Here is a 17,741-nt window from a genome sequence, read left to right as displayed (position 1 = left end):
CAACTTAGATAAAACTCCCTCCCTGCAAGTGAGCGGACAGTCAGCACACAATGATAGCATCTAACAACCTTTTTTAATTTATTTATTAAAAGATACAAATATGGTTTAATTGCACATAAATATTTTATGATACATCTATAACTTAAATCAGTCATTTTTCTTTTGAAATTATTCAGGTAAATGGATGGATCATTCCACTGTCTTCTACCATCTGGGTCATCATCAATAGATTTATGCCATTCTGCCATAATGCTTCTGGGCACAAGCTGGTCTTAAAGTTGTGAGGTTTGAATCTTTCCTTTTCAGGTCAGGATGCGGAGTTCTCTGTTAATTAAATTTCAAACAACAAAGTAAAAAAAAAAAAAAAAAAAAAAAAAAAATCTCAATCTCTTTGATCGCTCCAGCTCCTGCTGTGTTTGTGGCTACACAAAGTACGACTGTGACCTGATGATAGTGGAAGGTTTCTTCCATAATCAGGTCTTTAAAGGCAGGTTTGCATCTGAATGTATTTTGTGCAACCGTTTTCATGAAAACAGTAGAGAAAAGAACAGCTGGCTTTGGGTGAAGAATAGTTGCAAAAAAACTCCTTGTGAATCCACTCTCAGGTTTCAATCAATAAGGTTTCTTTAAGAAAAGGCAAAAAGACATGAATGCGATCAATCACAGTGTCACAAAAGTTGAATAATATAATCAAATATATGATGGATGTAATAACGGCAGTAAGAAATGAGAACCGTGGTATTTCATTGTGAGCCAGCGCGCCATCACTTTCGGGACCCTCACAAGAGAGGTAACTGTTGCTTTTCAAGTTTTCATCAGATGAGTAAATGTCAAAAAGTCAGCCTCCCTGTCCGCATGATATGACTGAGTCACATCCTGGCGGCGCCACGGCTCGATCACACCACTTTGGATTCAAAGCTTACTGGAAATGTTTCAGAAGATGTGCGTCTTCAAGCAGCCTGTCATTCAGCAGCCAGATTGCGTGTTGCTTTGTTCATTTGCTGTTTTCAGAATTCACTTGTGCAGCGTCTGAACTGTTCCCCTCACACCACCCCCCTCCCTTTTCAGCTTGCCTCTTTCTCTCTCTCTGGATAGAACTCAAACCTTGACAATAAACCATGCTTTAGCCCTAAAAAGGGAACCCACATGAAATAAATAGAAAAGATAAGAACTTATTTGTCCTAAACCATTATTGACACATCTCAAATGAAGCAGCTGACAATGTTTATGCAAATACAAACAAAAACAAAAAAAACGATTCTTCCCTAACCGAACTAATAACCATGTGAAATGTGCACTCAATTTTCTTCTAGTCAGTATGACCGGTAAGCCCAAATGATAGCACTTTCTATTTTTAACAGACCATTAAAGATAATTCTAAACATAAATATGTCAAAAATACAAACTTATGCATTATTAACTTCAACCACTACAGTAATATATTCTCTCCTGAGTGCAGTGTTTGTATCAAAAGGCTACATGTCAATAATGAAACCATAAATTACCAACTGGAAATGCCTTTTTAATCCAAATTCAAAAGCATTCATAAGACAGATGCATTATCTGACCATGAAATATGAATGATGTTCAACAAAATGGACTTTTCAAACAGTCAGATAAAGGTTTATTTCTGAAGGCCAGAGTGAGTTGGAAAGGGGTTGCCATGGCAGCACGGTTGAAAAGGGCATCTGATCTGACTTCTGACCAGTCAATTAATCTTGCAACTGCATTTTTTTTAATCAAAGGCTCACCTATAATTCAAAATTAATTGCTTTGAATACAGAAAGGGATTGTGGGGATTCAAGAAAGGTACTGTAGTGCAAAAGTCTTAGGAATAACACCGCCTCAGGGGAAGAGGGGGTTAATAGTTTTCGATGGATTTAGGTTTGAATATTTTGTTTACTTAGTCTTAGCAGAGACTAAAAAAAAGAAAATCTATTATTAATGAAAATTACGAGGACTAAATTTTCCCCTCGCAGTTTTTCAGATGAACACATGCAAAATTGAACAGTTCTTTAGCTTGAAAACATCCTTATGCCACAATGTGGTCTGGGAAATCCGCTGCATGAAATCCTCTTTGATACAAGCTATTCTGGTGCAACTGTTGCTTTGGGCTAAAAGCTGAAAATGCTACAAATGAAATTAGTAACACTTTTGTATAAAGGGATGAATGATAATTCACATAACATGTCACCCACAGAAGTATATCTCTATGAGATATTGCCAGCACAAAGTCTTTTGTGTGTTTTTTTTTTCAACAAGAGATCCATCTTTGGTGTTACAGATAAAATATTTGATTTTTACTTAAATTTTTGTCTAATAAATCTTTAGGTTTGCACATAAGGGAATGAGAAGCAAGATATTCTACGAAAGAAAAACATACTGCAAGAATGTCTGTCTAATCTGTTAACACAGTGATAAATAGAAGTATCTTCAAAATTGCATATTTGTTATGTCATTTGAATCTACAGGTCCATTCCCAGTACAATAAATTACGTAATATAAAAAAAGCATTGTTGAAATGCAGTATTCTGCGATTAAGAGCTAAATATAATGCCATCATGATTAACTATTAATCAACTACATTACATGTACATGTGTGCATTGATATCATCATAGTGGAGCACGCCTCTGTGTGTGTGAGAACAATTGCCCAATCATGACATTTCCCTTACTTAATCAATTCATAAACTGGCGAAAAATGTACAGGTGGATATTTCTATTTCCAAGCTGCAAATACCTGAGAAAATCAATTTCATCACCTTCCACACTGCTGTCATAGGAACACATCTCATGCTGTCTTCTCACAGTACCCACACTGTCCTTGTAGTATCACATTATCCTCCCACACCCACACCCCCTCCCCATCCCACTCATCCCTCCCATTTCTGAAACAAAGCAGGAGGCGGTTTGATTATCATAATCCAGTTGCACGTAATTAGGATAGGTCAGGTGGTACACTCAAACAGTGTCCATTCCCCTCCGTGCTCCATCCTCCCACACCCATCCCCCGTCGTCCTCGCTGCTCCCTCTCCATTTGCTCGGACAGCCCTATCAGTGGGTAACATCTCCCAAAACCACTGCCGCGTGTCTGTTCATGATAGCGACTGTGGCAGTCATCTCCACAGAGGCGAGCGATGTGCTGCCAGCCTCTCCGGCAGAGCTAGACAAGACCATATTAATGTCTGCTGCAGGCACGTTGGAGCATCAATTAATCGCTGTTTAAAACTGGCAAAAAAAAAATGCCTTTGATATACTTAAGCTTAATTAATACATTGCTACCAATTTTCCGAGACTAATTAATCAATTTGAGACTTAGCTGTAGTGCTAAGATATCCAGATTATGTTGTCTAGAAGGAAACCATGCTAAACCGCATCCTATGAGGGAGCAAGTTTGTAGAACTAAACCTTTTTTAACTAGAGGGCAGCACAAATCCAGAACGTGTGTAGAAGGAAGGATATTAAGGGGGAGGGGGGGTCTTAAACAGGATGGCAAAATTAGGGTCAAAGAAGAAAAAACTTGGTTTCTTAAGGCTAAGAACTGAAACTGAGGTGGGGATTGATTGGGACTTGAACTACATGCTCTGTGCACTTGGAGTTCTGTTTATACTGAACCAGTGAAAGAGGCCACAGTGTTCTGGCAGGAAAGCAAAGAGAGCTACAGAGTAATTGGGAGAGCAATGCTTAAAGGGAAACAGAGGTCTTAAGATGGGATTAAGAAGCGAAGGTGGTGGGTGAGTGGTGGGATAGTGAAAAAACAACTATGAACTATACACTAAGTGCTTAGATGTACAAAAAAAAAAAAAACCTGTAAGAAAACAACCTCAGGGACATTGACCGATGTCAAGCGTCTTTTACCCGTTTTCTTCTGAGAAAAAAAAAACAGAGAGTGCTTTCATGTACAGTATGCAGCCCATGTATCCATAAATGTGCAAGGTTATCTCAAGATAGCATCAGTTCAAGATAAACCAGTGCATTAAGCCTTTTTTCTATGGAAAATTAAGTTTTAAGTGACCATACTGCAACTTTATTGGTTGCACAGGACAAAAGGCACATTTTGTTGTTTGTCTACAAAAAAAAAAAAAAAAAAGCGGACTCTTGAATGAGAGAGGATCACATCACGGTGTTTATTTTATTTATTTTTTTTCCAGAGAAGCATTCAACTGGTGGTTTTGCGAGTTAATAAAGACGGGATAGTATCGCACCAGAGTAACTCCAGCATTGGCAAACAGCCCCTTACCTCCCCCTGCAGCTTAGCTAAACCCCTATGTTATTGGCAAAACACAGCCGGCTGCTGTCGGTTAACTGTCTAATCTCACATCAGTCGATTTCCCGAAACAAGGAGAGGGGGAGAGCTGGAATGAGACTGATGGAGCAGGAGGGAGGAAAAATAACCTTAAACACAAATTTCACCCTTTCACTAAGTTACCGTCTCCTCTGAACTTGTGGGTCTATTATTCCGTGTGTGTGTGTGTGTGTGTGTGTGTGCGCGTGCGCGCATGGCAGCATTATTTCTTGTTCAAGACTTAAACTGTACTGCTCGAGGCCCACACAAGGAGAAGTGGATAGGCACCTGCGCCTACCGAGGCTCAAGCAACTAACAAGCACCTAAAAACAACCCCATACTTAAAGCTCCTTTTGTCGTGTGCTTCTCTTGTGTATAAATGTGATCCTTTCGGTCCCTTATGGACAATTAAATGAAAACATTTTCAAAATGAGAAACATATGGAGCTTTTTAATTGGCCAATTTCTCTTGCCAACGTGTGTGGCTTTTTTTAATTCTAAAAACCAATGAATAGGAAAAAAAAAAATGCTATCTCGTCAGACCCGCATATTGCAGCACAGAGTGTTGCACAAATTTTCATTGTCCTTCCGTACGGAGTAAAGCAGCCCTTCTGTTCCCGGGATTAATAGCACCATTACGGAGAATCCATGTTCGGTACACAAGACCATTCTTCAGAATCCTGTCAGCGAGTTACAAACTTTTTAGTGTAGATGTTTTAGTAAATTTGTTGTTTCCCTGCGTATTTCCATTATGTTAAGCAGGTAATGGTGCGCACCAAAGCAAATCTCCGGTTAAAGCTGCAAAGAGAAATTCACTATCTCCTTTCCCATTTCCTCTCTTTCTATCTACTCTATGCATAATCTTAACGTTCTCGTCTCCCTGTGACCATCCACTAACCATGCGCCGTTGCGGGGGGGTGACTGCAGCAACTCATATCTGGGGAGTTATTGTTCTACACATGTCATGTGTAATCTGCTCGACCCACAGCGCTTAGAGTAATTATTCATATTTAATCACTAAACTACGCGGCTGCATCGCCTGCCGCTCGCTAAGTCATTTTCCGTGTTCCATTATCAAAGTTTCAGAGACGGGCGCTCAGAGAAGGGGGACTAAATGGAGAGGCTGAAGTAGTTGGGCTTATAAAAACATAATGGGCTTGTCTGCTTTGATAAACTGAAGACGCGTGTTGCATGCACACGCGGTCACACCCCCTAGTCCACGCACACCATATGCACTTTAAAAGAGAAAAGGGCAGAGAACAAAGAGGTGGGAAAGAAAGTAGCCCAATACAGTTTCATACTTATTAGTGTTCAGGCAAGTACAAAAAAAAAAAATCAGTTTTAATCCCAGTTTTTTTTTACTCTTTCTCATACTGTCTGCTTACGATATCCCAGGGAGGGCTCACCTTGCTCTAAAGGTGGTGGTTTCACACCCGAAGCCTTCAGCTTGAGGGCTTCTTTTGCAGACATATCACAGCAGGAGCCTTTGTTGGTGTCCTGGTCGCTGTCAGCCTGGTCGCTGTCACCATGGCCGCTGTCTCTGAGGCTGGCTCGCTCGGGGTCTTTAAACGTTGAACTACTACACAAACAAACAAACAAAAAAAAACAAAGCAAAAACAACAGTAGATAGATATACATCAATGTGACTTCCTTTAGATGTAATTACCATATGCATACTGTGATGGATAGGATCAGCAATGAGTACATCAGAGGGACAACTCATGTTAGATGTATCGGAGATAAAACCAGAGAGGCCAGACTGAGATAGTTTGGGCAGAGGAGGGATAGCGAGTAAATCGGTAGAAGGATGTTGGAACTGCCAGACAGGAAGCCTAGAGGAAGACCAAGGAGGGGATTTATGGGTGGAGTGAAAGAGAATATGAAGGTCGCTGGTGTGAGAGAAGGATCGCTGTGGTAACCTCTAAATGGGAAAAGCTGAAATAATAATACAATAAAAATAATATACTCTATAGTAAATTCTTCGAATTGGTAATGACTGCAACAGAGGTCAAAAAGTAGGGATTGATTATAGATTCCAGTTCTTACCTTTGCACAAACTGTTGTCTGCTACCCATATAATTAGGCTCAGTGGGGAAATTGTCCGTCTGTAGAAAAGTGAGAAGAAAGAACGCAGTGTTATCAACAGAAACGTTTCCTGTCGCAAAGCAAGATTTCCTCGTGAAATATGATTAATTATGCAGAACCGTGAGGTGTAGGACAGCTTACTCTAAAGGAAATTAAAGTGTGTGCCATGCTTTGCCAAGGTTTGAGCATTTCACTAACCGTATGAAACAGGCTAATTAGCCATTGGAGAGTAAAGCACACAGTTAAACATCAGGTCTGGCAGACATCAAATAATCAATGACTCCAAGGACAATTGTCCTGATGAAAATAGAAATCTTTGCCATTGCTGTGTCGAGCTGTTGGCTAGACATCCATTAGCTAATTTACAGTACAAATTGTACAAGAATAAGAGTGCAATTTGCACCTTGTTCCTATTAGAATACAGTTAGTGCTCTTATACTCAACACCTTCGTTCTCATAGTTCACTTACATGTGTAAATTAGAACATGGAGAACTGGTACTTAGTATGTGTTTATACTGGGATCATCAACACGAGGCTTTGTCTAAGTTGAATTAATAAGCTTAAATAAAAACAAAATACAAGGCCCCTAGTTCAAAGATTAACTTAAAAAGAAAGCATTTACATACACTGTAAAAAAACTTTTTTTCTATTGGCTAAATACCAGAATAACGATTGATGTTCATTATTTTACATTCATGTCTTGAGTGAGAAATGGGTCTTGAACTTTATGGGTTGGTTCAGACATTTTTTGTATCCTTCTACAAGCTTCTATCAACAATTGTCCCAAAATCCTTGATCATTCCTCGCGACATACCCAATCTAACTGAGTCTTGTTTGCTGGTCACCGTGCTCACACATGCCTTTTCAGCTCAGCTGATTTTGTTGCCCTTAAGTTGCCACTTTCTAACAGATTTGGTGGTGTGCTTAGAGTAGAGATCTGGAACATCCATTTTTGCCAAACTTTTTAGCTGATATCTTGAAGTATCATGTCATTTTACCTCTTTCCTCATGATGTCATCCATTTTGTGAAGTGCACTCGCCCCTCCTATCGCAAAACACAAGCATAGCATAATGCTGCAACCCCTGTGCTTCACAGTTGGGATGGTGTTCTCAGGCTCGCCTTCACCTTTTTCCTCAAATTAAACAATGGTCATAATGCCCAAATGTATAATCTTAGGTTCATCACTTCTCTGAAAATGAGTCGTCTTGTTTATATATCTTTTGGAGGGATGGTTGATATGCACATTTTGCACACCACATTTTCACATGTGGGAAACAGAACTCATCACCTTCTTGAATGCTGTAATAGCTGGACATTCCCATGTTGTTTATGCTTGTATATAATTTTTTGAGCTCATAAAAGTGACAAGTGTAGAAACAACCTTCTTCTTATTCTGGCATTTAGCAAAAAGGAAAGATTTATATAATCCTAAGTGAGTGAGGAAAAAAACTTACATGTGCTGCACAGTCATATCAGGAAGCCTTTTGACATGTGTGACTAAGTGTAGCATAATAATGTGATGCTGGAACACAGCTCTCTGCATAAATGGCGTAAATGCCTAATCCTCAGGACTGTATGCAGCACCTCTTCACAGACTGGATCAATCACATCGCCGATGAAGCACTCTATCTTTCTCTCAGTCTGTCTCACTCACTTAGTAATTATATCAAACCACCGAGTATTGGTTCTTTTTAATCATGTTAAAGAGTTAAAAGGTCACCAAGATCACAACGTGCTTACTGGCATTTGCAAAAGAATATAAGCCCATTATCAAAAGACTTAAGATATTTTATAAAAAAACATTAGTTTAAACAGCATATTTTTAGCTCTGATCATTGCAAGAGAATAATCAATTTCCTGTTGTGTAGTGGTAGGAATGATTGAAGCAAATGTCTTAAAGAGAAACTGCTTTCCTGCTCTTGTGGCTGCATTCATCACAGCTACACAAATAATTACACTATGTTGTGCACAACTCTGTCTGGAATTCATAGCGGCGAAATGTCATGTTTGGTGAGTAATGCGTCGTCGTGCCAGGCTTTTTCACATGCACAGCTTGACTCACGGTCGATAGAGTATTTCAATGTCATCCGTGCCTTGCAGTGGCTCAGTATGAAAAAAGGGTGTGTGAAGGTCAGACAGGCCACCTCAGTTCTCTGACCTTCCATGCTTTTGCAAACACCTTTATCTCCACCTCAACATTTTATTCCACTTCAGCCTTCGCCAGTATTAAAAGAAAACACCCACTGAATATATCAAAGGCTGGAATCTGACCATAAAGCAAGAGAAGGAGGAATGTTTGAAATCGTTTGGCAATGAAATGATAAGAGCGGCTGAAAGGAGTTTTTTTTTTAAGTAATAAAATAAAATAAAATTGGAAAAGAAGAAAAGGAAAGATGAAAATCTTTTCCAGTGATGTGCCCCATCTGTACTTTTTTGACCATGCAACCAACCTTGGACATACTTTTCAAATGATTCTGTTCTGTGAGCACTAAATGTAATCACTAGGAACGGGCAATACTAGAGAAGGATTTTTTTTTGATTACTGCGCCGTATTATTTCTGCACCTCTGCACATAAGTGGGCTTTTTTACCCCTACAGATAAGAATATAAATTTTTGGTGGATTAAATAACCTACATTCATAGCTGATCTGAATCCAAACCTAAAGTCTGAACAAATGTTATTCATACCTGTAGTTTTTCTTAACAGAGAGAAATAATAATAATACAAAAAAAAACATGCTTGAACTTAAAGTAGCCTACCGTTCACTACACACAAGCCAATAAAAAACACATTACACCACTTCATGGAAACCTCTTTCCTGCCAATTAAGAGTTCTGGCCGATCTTAAGCCTCCATCTCTTCCTGTCTGACCATACCGCCCAGCCCTTTCACTACAATGGGCCACTTTCCAATTAATGGGTCGATAACGGGCAGCGTGAACTGCTTTCCACTGAGAAAGTCAGAGCCCACAATAAATACAGGATCATTTGAGGCAGGGTGATAAACGGTATTCTACACTGCATAAATTCCCTTTGCATCACAGCTATCATTATTTTCAATGTTAAATGTACCTAAACCCTAAATAACCCAAACTGATTAGGATTTCTCTCACGTACTGACTGGGGATCTGAGTCATTACCATTAAAGATCTTCGAGAAGTGCAGAACCTCCTCAATAAAAGATGAATCCAGCAACTCCACCTCTACATACATTGTGCATATATCAGCAATAGCTCTTCTTGTCTTGGTGGTGTGGGTGAATTTTCCAAAGGCATGTGTTGCTGAAGTGCAGTAAATGATGTGTTGTATCTAGTTCATGGAGCAAGGTCACAAAGGTCACAGAGACACTGAACACAGCGAGGCTGAGTAAGTGTAAAAAGCAGCACTCTATTCTGTATTCCCATTGAGACCCGTAAGACTGACCGCCCAGACAGCAGGCCGATTGAGACAAATGGGACAAGAATATTGGAGTGCTGTTCTCCTCTCGGGGCATGGTGGTGGATTCTGGGGTGCTGTTTGCTTCTGTGTGGTTATATTTGTGCACTGCTACCTTTTCCATGTGCATTTGATATCCTACGCAAGGATGGTGAACGAGGACAAATTGCGGCTTCTCTTTCACACATCACTGGATGGCTCACTTTTATTCAAACGAACAAGAGTACACTGCCTTCACCTATTCCGAGAGGTATGATTCATGCATTTCTCCTTTACTTTATTCCTGGAAAATATACAGTGACCTCCACACAGATTGGCACCCACTTGTAATGAGTAAAAACCCTGAAAATAAATTCCTCTTCTACTGCAAAGCATAATTGCACCTAAAAAAACATTTAAAAAAAAAATCAAATCTTTGATATAAGTACATTTATCCGATGAGGAATAAAATACCACAATTATTTGCACCCCTGCTTTTAATACTTTGTCCAACCCCCTTCTTTTCCAATCAGGCTGTTTTTCTCCAGTCACATTTCTCAAGGTGAGAGCCTACAGAAAGGGATCTTCAGTCATTGTTCTTTGCATAATCTGTCAAGCTCGTCCAGCAGTCGTGTGACCGAGCTCATTGTCTCTTACCTTTAGCTTAGACCCATCTAGAGACCCCAAAAAAAGTTCAAGATAGGTCATCTGCCCAAAGTTCACCAGTTCCAGTAGAGAAGAGCAAACACCAACATATTTATGTTTGTGATGGTAGCTTTTGTTGTTGAAATGCCTGCTAAACAACCATTTGGCATGTCAAAGTTTCTAATGGTTGTTGGGGACACTTGTTAGCTCCAAGATGTCCCTCTATGCTTCAGTAAGCCATGGAAATGTTACTCACCATGTAGCCCACTGTGTATGGTGGCAAGATAAACTTAGATCCTCTCCTAAATATGTTGGGTTGAGTTTTATTTGTTTCAAACTTAAAAGAAAAAGATAAGCAATCTCTGTCTTGGAAGCATTTCCTGACTTTTAAATATCAAAACAAATGCCCCATACTTGAACAGCATCTTCATAAGGGGAATGAGCCATTTTGTCAAGTCACATTTATACTTCAAAGTAAACAGGATGTCACAGATGCTGATTAAAAATTACTAAGTTTGGTTTCATTTATTTTTTAGGAATTGTTAGTGATAAGTAATGTTGACATGTGATATAGTTATAAACAATTATTTCTTATTATGTTTTTTTTTTACCCATAAATGTAATATCTTCCCCCAAATGTGCTTGGATGAAGAAGGGAAAGCTGAGTATTTTAACTCAGCTTTACAAGGGCTGTCAATAACTGGGATATGCTGCACACATTTTGTTTACTTGCATGTGAGTACATTTTTCTTTTTAAATCAAGTAATCTGAGCAATTTCAAATGCACCATACTCGTGGTAGTAAACACAAAACAAAACAAAAAAGCTCTACATCTTAGTTTTATATTGAAAAAAAAGCAATTCACTGCTGTGCATATTTATGTAAAGATGAGGGAAGTCACAAAGTATATCGGCACTAGACTAGTCAGACAGAAATAAAGGACAGATGTAATTTTACTTGGATCAAAAAAAAAGAAGAAATGTTGGGAATGTCACACAAGATGTAAGTAAAGAAAATAGTGCTTAAACCGTAAAGTGAGAGGATTCTGATAGCGGTAAGAAAAAAGGGGTGGAAGAAAATCATCGGCCTGCATTGATTATCTAGTGGCTAAGGAGCAACTTTAAGTGATCAAATCTAATTAGCATCGAAGCATCTTCCTAGAGATTAGAGACTATCAAATAAATGGTCTTAAGTAAACTTAAAGCCAAAACACTGAGTGATAAACATCTTGCTTCATCTTCTAAATAACTCAGAAAAGAACTGATCCAGTCGACATTTTGACAAGTAACAGTGTCCTAATGATGCCAGCAAACACAAGACGGTCTAAGCAGTCCTGATGGACAGCAGTGCTACTGATAGTCCTAATCATGGATTAGGGTTGGAAAGGAGATTTGTTTTATTTTTAAAAGTTGGTTTTAAAGCTCTCATGGTAATCCTTCTGCTCTTGTTATTTCCGTAATAATTTTGAACATCGGGTTTCTCTGACACGCTGGATGAGTGTTGAAGCCCTTTATTATTGTGCATGCCTCTCAGCAAATGGGCCTGTGCGCAGGTCACACTTGTAACACGTTAAAAGTGATAAATAGCATTAAATTTGACCCAGTAAAGTTGCCATCGCACACTGATGTGGAAAAGCGCTCGAGTGCTCACTCAGACATAAAACCGACATGTTCAGCTGTCATCACATTTTATGAAAAGCAGGGAACGTTTGAAAAGTGGCTTTAAATTCATTACTCTGATAGAGCTCTGAGGATATCATTGCAAGCCCTTCACATGCTTTTTAGTCCCAGGACATCAGGATGGCTTTTAACAGCATATTTCAAACCGATTTAATCAGGGTTTGTGTCGGATGTATCTGTAAAAAGATCTAAAGATGGCAAGAAAACCTTAAGCAGAAGCAAAACAAGTAACAAGTGTTGCTATAAACAAAAAGAAAATAATAGAATGTGCTCTAATATTCTCTCCTGGTTTCAATTCCATTATATGTCAGCAACATTCAAACACAACCTCAAGCATAATAGTAAGGTGCCTGAGAGAGCTGTGCTGTTGACAAAGGTCCAAAATAGCACTTCAACTGGTATCTCCCAAGTGTGAACAAGTGCAGCTACATAAATGACATGAGGCAGAGCTAAAATTGAGCATGCATGCTCAGCAAGCCTTTCAGTACAGTTATATATATAAAAAAAAACAGCTAGTCTGTAGGTTTGTTCGTCTAAATCACCCGGGCCCTTCAGTAAACCGTGAAAAACCTTATAGAGTCTCCATCTTTAAAGCAATGTAACGGCATAGGGCTTTTTAGAATAAAATCAACAAGGTTTCTTTCCAGGTCGAACATGATATTATTGATAATGCTGAGGTATAGGTGAAGTTTTGTTCTGAAAACACATGCTGTTTTCCCTTGGAAAATACATGAAAAATCCCAGAATGACTTGCTGTAGTGATTTAAAAAAGCTGAGGCGCTTTACTTTGTATCATGGTTTTTGTCACATGTGGCAGGTTACTGTAACGCTAATCAGAACAAACGAGCTAATATATTCATGTGAACTCCATTGCAGCAGACTCAGAACGTGTGCAATAATGAACCCTTTCTATGCATCTATTATGGAAATTTTCATTTTTCTAATTGACATCTGACAGCTACATTCACGTTCCCCAAATCTTTCTCCGAAGTACCAGCAAGAAAGGAAAGGAATGCATCAGTATAACAAGAGCAAAATGATGTGAAACCAGCACCAATGTAATGATAAAATATTACTCGAGACCGTGACAAAAACATATTGATTATTTGTTCCACCCAAAGAATTGAGTCATTAAAAGGAATCCTTCTTACAATCCCTTATCTGCTGCTCATCGCTAGCTGTAGTGAATTCGACATCACAACAAATCTAACACAAGTCAAGCTGAATAAAGACAAACAAATAATCCTCTGTTAGTGCTGCTGTGGCGTCGAAGTATCATCTGTGTTTATTATAGAACTACCTCGGGGCTATTTGTAAAGAAGCTCCTTTATTATAAAGCTGGTGAATTCAATCTAACTCGCTACTCGTATCTTGTAAATCATTGTCTCATAATTCGATGAGATGTGTATTTCTTTTTTTCCCCCTTTAACCGCATGAGCTTTCATTTGTTGGGGATGGTACCTTTTCCTGTATTTAATTGTGCTCAGAACTCTGGAGACTTTTATATTAAACTACATAAAGCACATGACTTCTTGCTTGCTGATTAATTACTCGATTCCATATTCATGATTAATATGGAGCCACGTTCAATGACCACAAAGCATCATTAGGGCTCCCTTTTGACATCATGGTAAACAACAAACAAGTGCAATTCATCATGGACACTTAGCGGCACGATTGCTGCCATTAAAAGTTTTAAAAGGAAATGCTTCTTGGGAAATGTAAACAAATAAAAAGTTGAAGATGCAGGGGGATAGGTTGCTTTTTCAAGCCTAAATAAACTGCCAAGTAGGGGGAAAAAAGGCAAACAGGAAAGATAGTCAGTGTGGTTACTGGTAATCTATTATTCCATTTGAAGTAAAGCTTGAGCAAGGAGAGACATAACATTTCTTCTTCCCTGTCTGTAAATGGCTGCTTAAGCCTCATCTGAGCATGTTTTCAGAGCAATCCAAATAGCTGCATTTACCTTTAACTGTAACAGCTTATGAGGGTCCGTCGGTTTTAAGAGCTTTTCTGTGTAAGGGGCTTCATCCATTTGTAATAATGTTTGCGATTTAATCTTGAAAACTAAATCAGTTTTAAAGAGTATGAAAAGAACCCTCTGAGATAAACACCCCCTGAATTTGACAGACCATCAACAAAGTACTGTTAAACTTTATTATGAGCTTATCATTATCATGAGAATAACCCTCTGTAGATTAATATAGAAAAGTCCCTCCATACACTTAAACTAGCAGACGCAACCCATAAACATGGACTCAGTATTCATGATTGCTGGAGATGTAGCGGCCTGGCCAGTTTAAAAAGACATAACAATTATATTATATTATATTATATTATATATATATATATATATATATATATATATATATATATATATATACACACACACACACACACACACACACACACACACGTATATATAAATAATTTTTGCCTAAAAAATATGTCTTGATAGGCATGGAATATGAGAGAATGATCAGTTTACCTCTGATAGCAACAAAAAAATCAGTTTTGAACTCTTTTGCATGTAATTGATTCATTAACAGCATGATTAGGCAGCTATTTAATGAATCCTCCTTATCTAAATAAAAAGAACAACATTTCCCATAAATCATATTGTTGACCAGCATCCCCTGGGGGGGGAAGATTACAGCTGTGCTGAAACACTGGAAAAACACCACTGAGTCACAGTGTTTAGGGCAAACAGTCAACATCACTTTTATCTAAAATTGAATCAAATAGATGTTTTGTCTGTCCCCTATTTAAAACAACACTCGGACTCTATTCCAGCAATCAACATACAAGAGGTAGGGTTCATGCTGCGCACGTCACCAGTTCATCATCCTGGGACACCGCAATGCCTGCACTCAAACCTGAGGTCAATTTTAAATTGGACTGCGGGAGGAGACTGAAGTATCCAGAAAAACACATGGGTTCAGAGGGAGAACACGTGGGGACTTAGCACCGAAAGACTCCAAATTGAAGTAGCAGCCTTCTAGATTTGAGGGGGCGACACTTACCCCCCACACCGCTGTGATGCTAATCTCATTAAACGGTTATGAAACTGAATGAATTAAATTTAGGATGAGAGGAGGGGAGCATCAATAACAGACACCTTTGAAAAAGAATAAAAAATATTTGTCCGACACTTACCGTTTTTCTTTATCTCCAGACTACCTCAATCCTGCGACCCTTTTAAGCCTGCATTCCTTTTCCCCGCAAAGCTATGGCAATTTAAAATCTTAGCTGTGTGTCTGAATTAGCACCTCTGTAACTTACCTGACTTTTTACATATAATTACATATAATTTCCAGCACAAAACCAGTCATGCAGACACATGTAATGCTGTGCATTTAAAAGGAAGAAAAAACAGCTTAATGCTCTCTATTACAGTGGTTTAGAGAGACTGAAACCTCTTTAAGGGCAGAGGTAAATCTGCCATATGAAAATTATTACTAATAGAATATGTTTTCTCATCATAACAATACTTAGAAGAAAATGCAGAAGATGCAGAAAAGTTTAATGATTGATCAGATGGTTTACATGATCATATTTGGATATTGAATTAGCTTAGCATTGTTTTATTACTGATAAGCCAGCCTCAACCCTATTTTACCAGTGATACCCTTGGTCAATGCAACTGTTATTTTGTTAAATAAAAGCTGGAACATTGGGTAAACCAATGTAAGGCAAAATGCATGTTGTGTATGCAAATGTCTCAACTGCAATGCTTTCCATTGCCTTCTTTAGTACCTCTCATTTGCATGGACTAAATGTGAAATAGCACCTAATTCCGTATGCAGTCTTATAACTTCAGTGATAAAGTTTGTTAGCCGTACCCCCCCCCCCCCAAAAAAAAAAAAAAAAAGATAATCAACAGGCAACAGGAGGTATGTGTTGGTCCTTCTCTCTCTTATTGCCTATTTTCATTTCACACTGGGTTTGCTTAGTTACCATGGCAGAGGATGCTCCAAGGGACCAATGGACTTTGCATTATGTTTCCAGTGCGGAAAGGAGGTCAGGCCTGAATAAATCCATTGGTAAAATAATACCATTAATGTTACACGACTATAAAGCCCCATCACAGTCCATAATAGGCGTAACTTTTGCAAATCTTTACATAGACATAACAAATATACCGCAACTTGCCCCCTAGACCTAAGGAAGAGAAGATATCAATAAAGTGATGTGAAGTTGAAAAATGTGTTATACTATTGATAACTTGGCTACACACATCGTTAGGAAATGTAATAGGATTCCTTTATTAAAAGAATTGGAAAAACATCTTCTCTTCCAGAACCCTAAGCACTGGATTTCCTCAAGGTTGTATACTTGTCCATTTCTACCCGCACTGTGCACTCACAAAAGAAGAAGAAAAAAAAGAAAACTGATCAAGGAATTTGAGGTTGGCACTGCAGTAGTCCGACCTATCTGTGTGAATGATGGATCAATGTGCAGGGAGGAAGTCAAACAAGTAAAGACAGAGACCGCAACCTGGTGTTCAATGTGGATGAAGTGGAGGAGATAATGATCAGCTTACGGAGATCACAAACTGACTGCACACCCCTTATCTTCAGCATCTTTGCTGTATACAAATGAATTCATTTCACTGGGTTTCCTGAAGGATAGACGTCTAAAGAACTCACCTAGTCAAATCTTTTTGGCTACATCTAAAAGAAAGATTTTAAAAGATATAAAGCACATTTTATCAGTCAAACAAAAATGTCAAACAAAAACTACTTTAGAATTAGAATCATAATGGATTCAGTGTTTTGTGCAGTATTTTTGGTTTTGTTATAGATAAGAATTTCTCAAATTGCAAGCCTCGTTTTGTTGTTTATCCTTTATCACAACAAAACAGAGTGGTTACAGCTCACAGGAAAGAATAGGTTCTTCTCTATGCGTCAAATAATATCCAATTTTCCCCTAATTTTAGATTTACTTTAAGCAAATGATTCTTGTTTTATAAAGGAAAAATCAACATCAATTTAACTCTGTCAGTTTGCAGTTTGCATGACAAACAAGTCACAAGTGTAGAAAATTGCAAAAATCCACTGCCTCACAAGCTGCTGTACATTTGTCTTCCGGCAAACAGACTGTGGGATCACCAAAATGCCATGTGAGTGGGATATTCAAGCAGAAAAAGTAATTCCAGTTTCATCTGGGTGGCATTGGCACAATTCATAGCCTAACAAGCTGCAAACTAAATTCAAATTGAGTGAATTCATATGACTGACCCTAGGGTTTTTGGGGCTGAGTAAGAAGTCATAATCCTCCTGTACCAGACCAGGGAATTGGTGTCTACATGTGTGAGCGAATCCGTGCACGATTCTGCATGAGCCTGTGTTTGTGTATTCATCTGCCTGTGTGTGTGTGTGCGTGCATGTGTGTGTGTGTGTGTGTGTGTGTGTGTGTGTGTGTGTGTGTTTGTGCACGCGCACTTCTATTATTTATAATGTTGGGATGAAAATCTGTTTATACAGTCTTATTGGTTGGACCAGCTTTTCCTTTGGAATCAAAAGCCAACTAAAAAACAAAAGATTAAATTATTATATTTAAGGGCCTAGCCTTAAAGGTGAAGCTATATTAAGTTATTTTTTGGGTATAATTGAACCAGTAATGGTTGAAG

General features: G+C 38.5%; 1 protein-coding gene across 3 annotated transcripts in view; it reads right to left on the bottom strand.

The window, feature by feature from the left end:
- The window catches only part of pcdh17 (protocadherin 17), a 69,405-nt gene that overhangs the window by 35,049 nt on the left and 16,615 nt on the right, over positions 1–17,741 (bottom strand). For 2 of the 3 annotated variants that reach the window (XM_012873513.3, XM_036136067.1), the window contains exons 3-4: positions 6,331–6,389; positions 5,691–5,863 (exon numbers count right to left, since the gene is read on the bottom strand). In XM_012873513.3, the coding sequence (XP_012728967.1) occupies positions 5,691–5,863; positions 6,331–6,389 (232 nt within the window). The remainder of the gene's footprint in view (positions 1–5,690; positions 5,864–6,330; positions 6,390–17,741) is intronic. The other variant, XM_012873514.3, reaches the window with a different exon arrangement.

This window comes from Fundulus heteroclitus, chromosome 4 (genome assembly GCF_011125445.2).
Source record: "Fundulus heteroclitus isolate FHET01 chromosome 4, MU-UCD_Fhet_4.1, whole genome shotgun sequence".
Taxonomy (NCBI): Eukaryota; Metazoa; Chordata; class Actinopteri; order Cyprinodontiformes; family Fundulidae; genus Fundulus; species Fundulus heteroclitus.
This window is presented reverse-complemented; position numbering and strand designations above follow the sequence as displayed.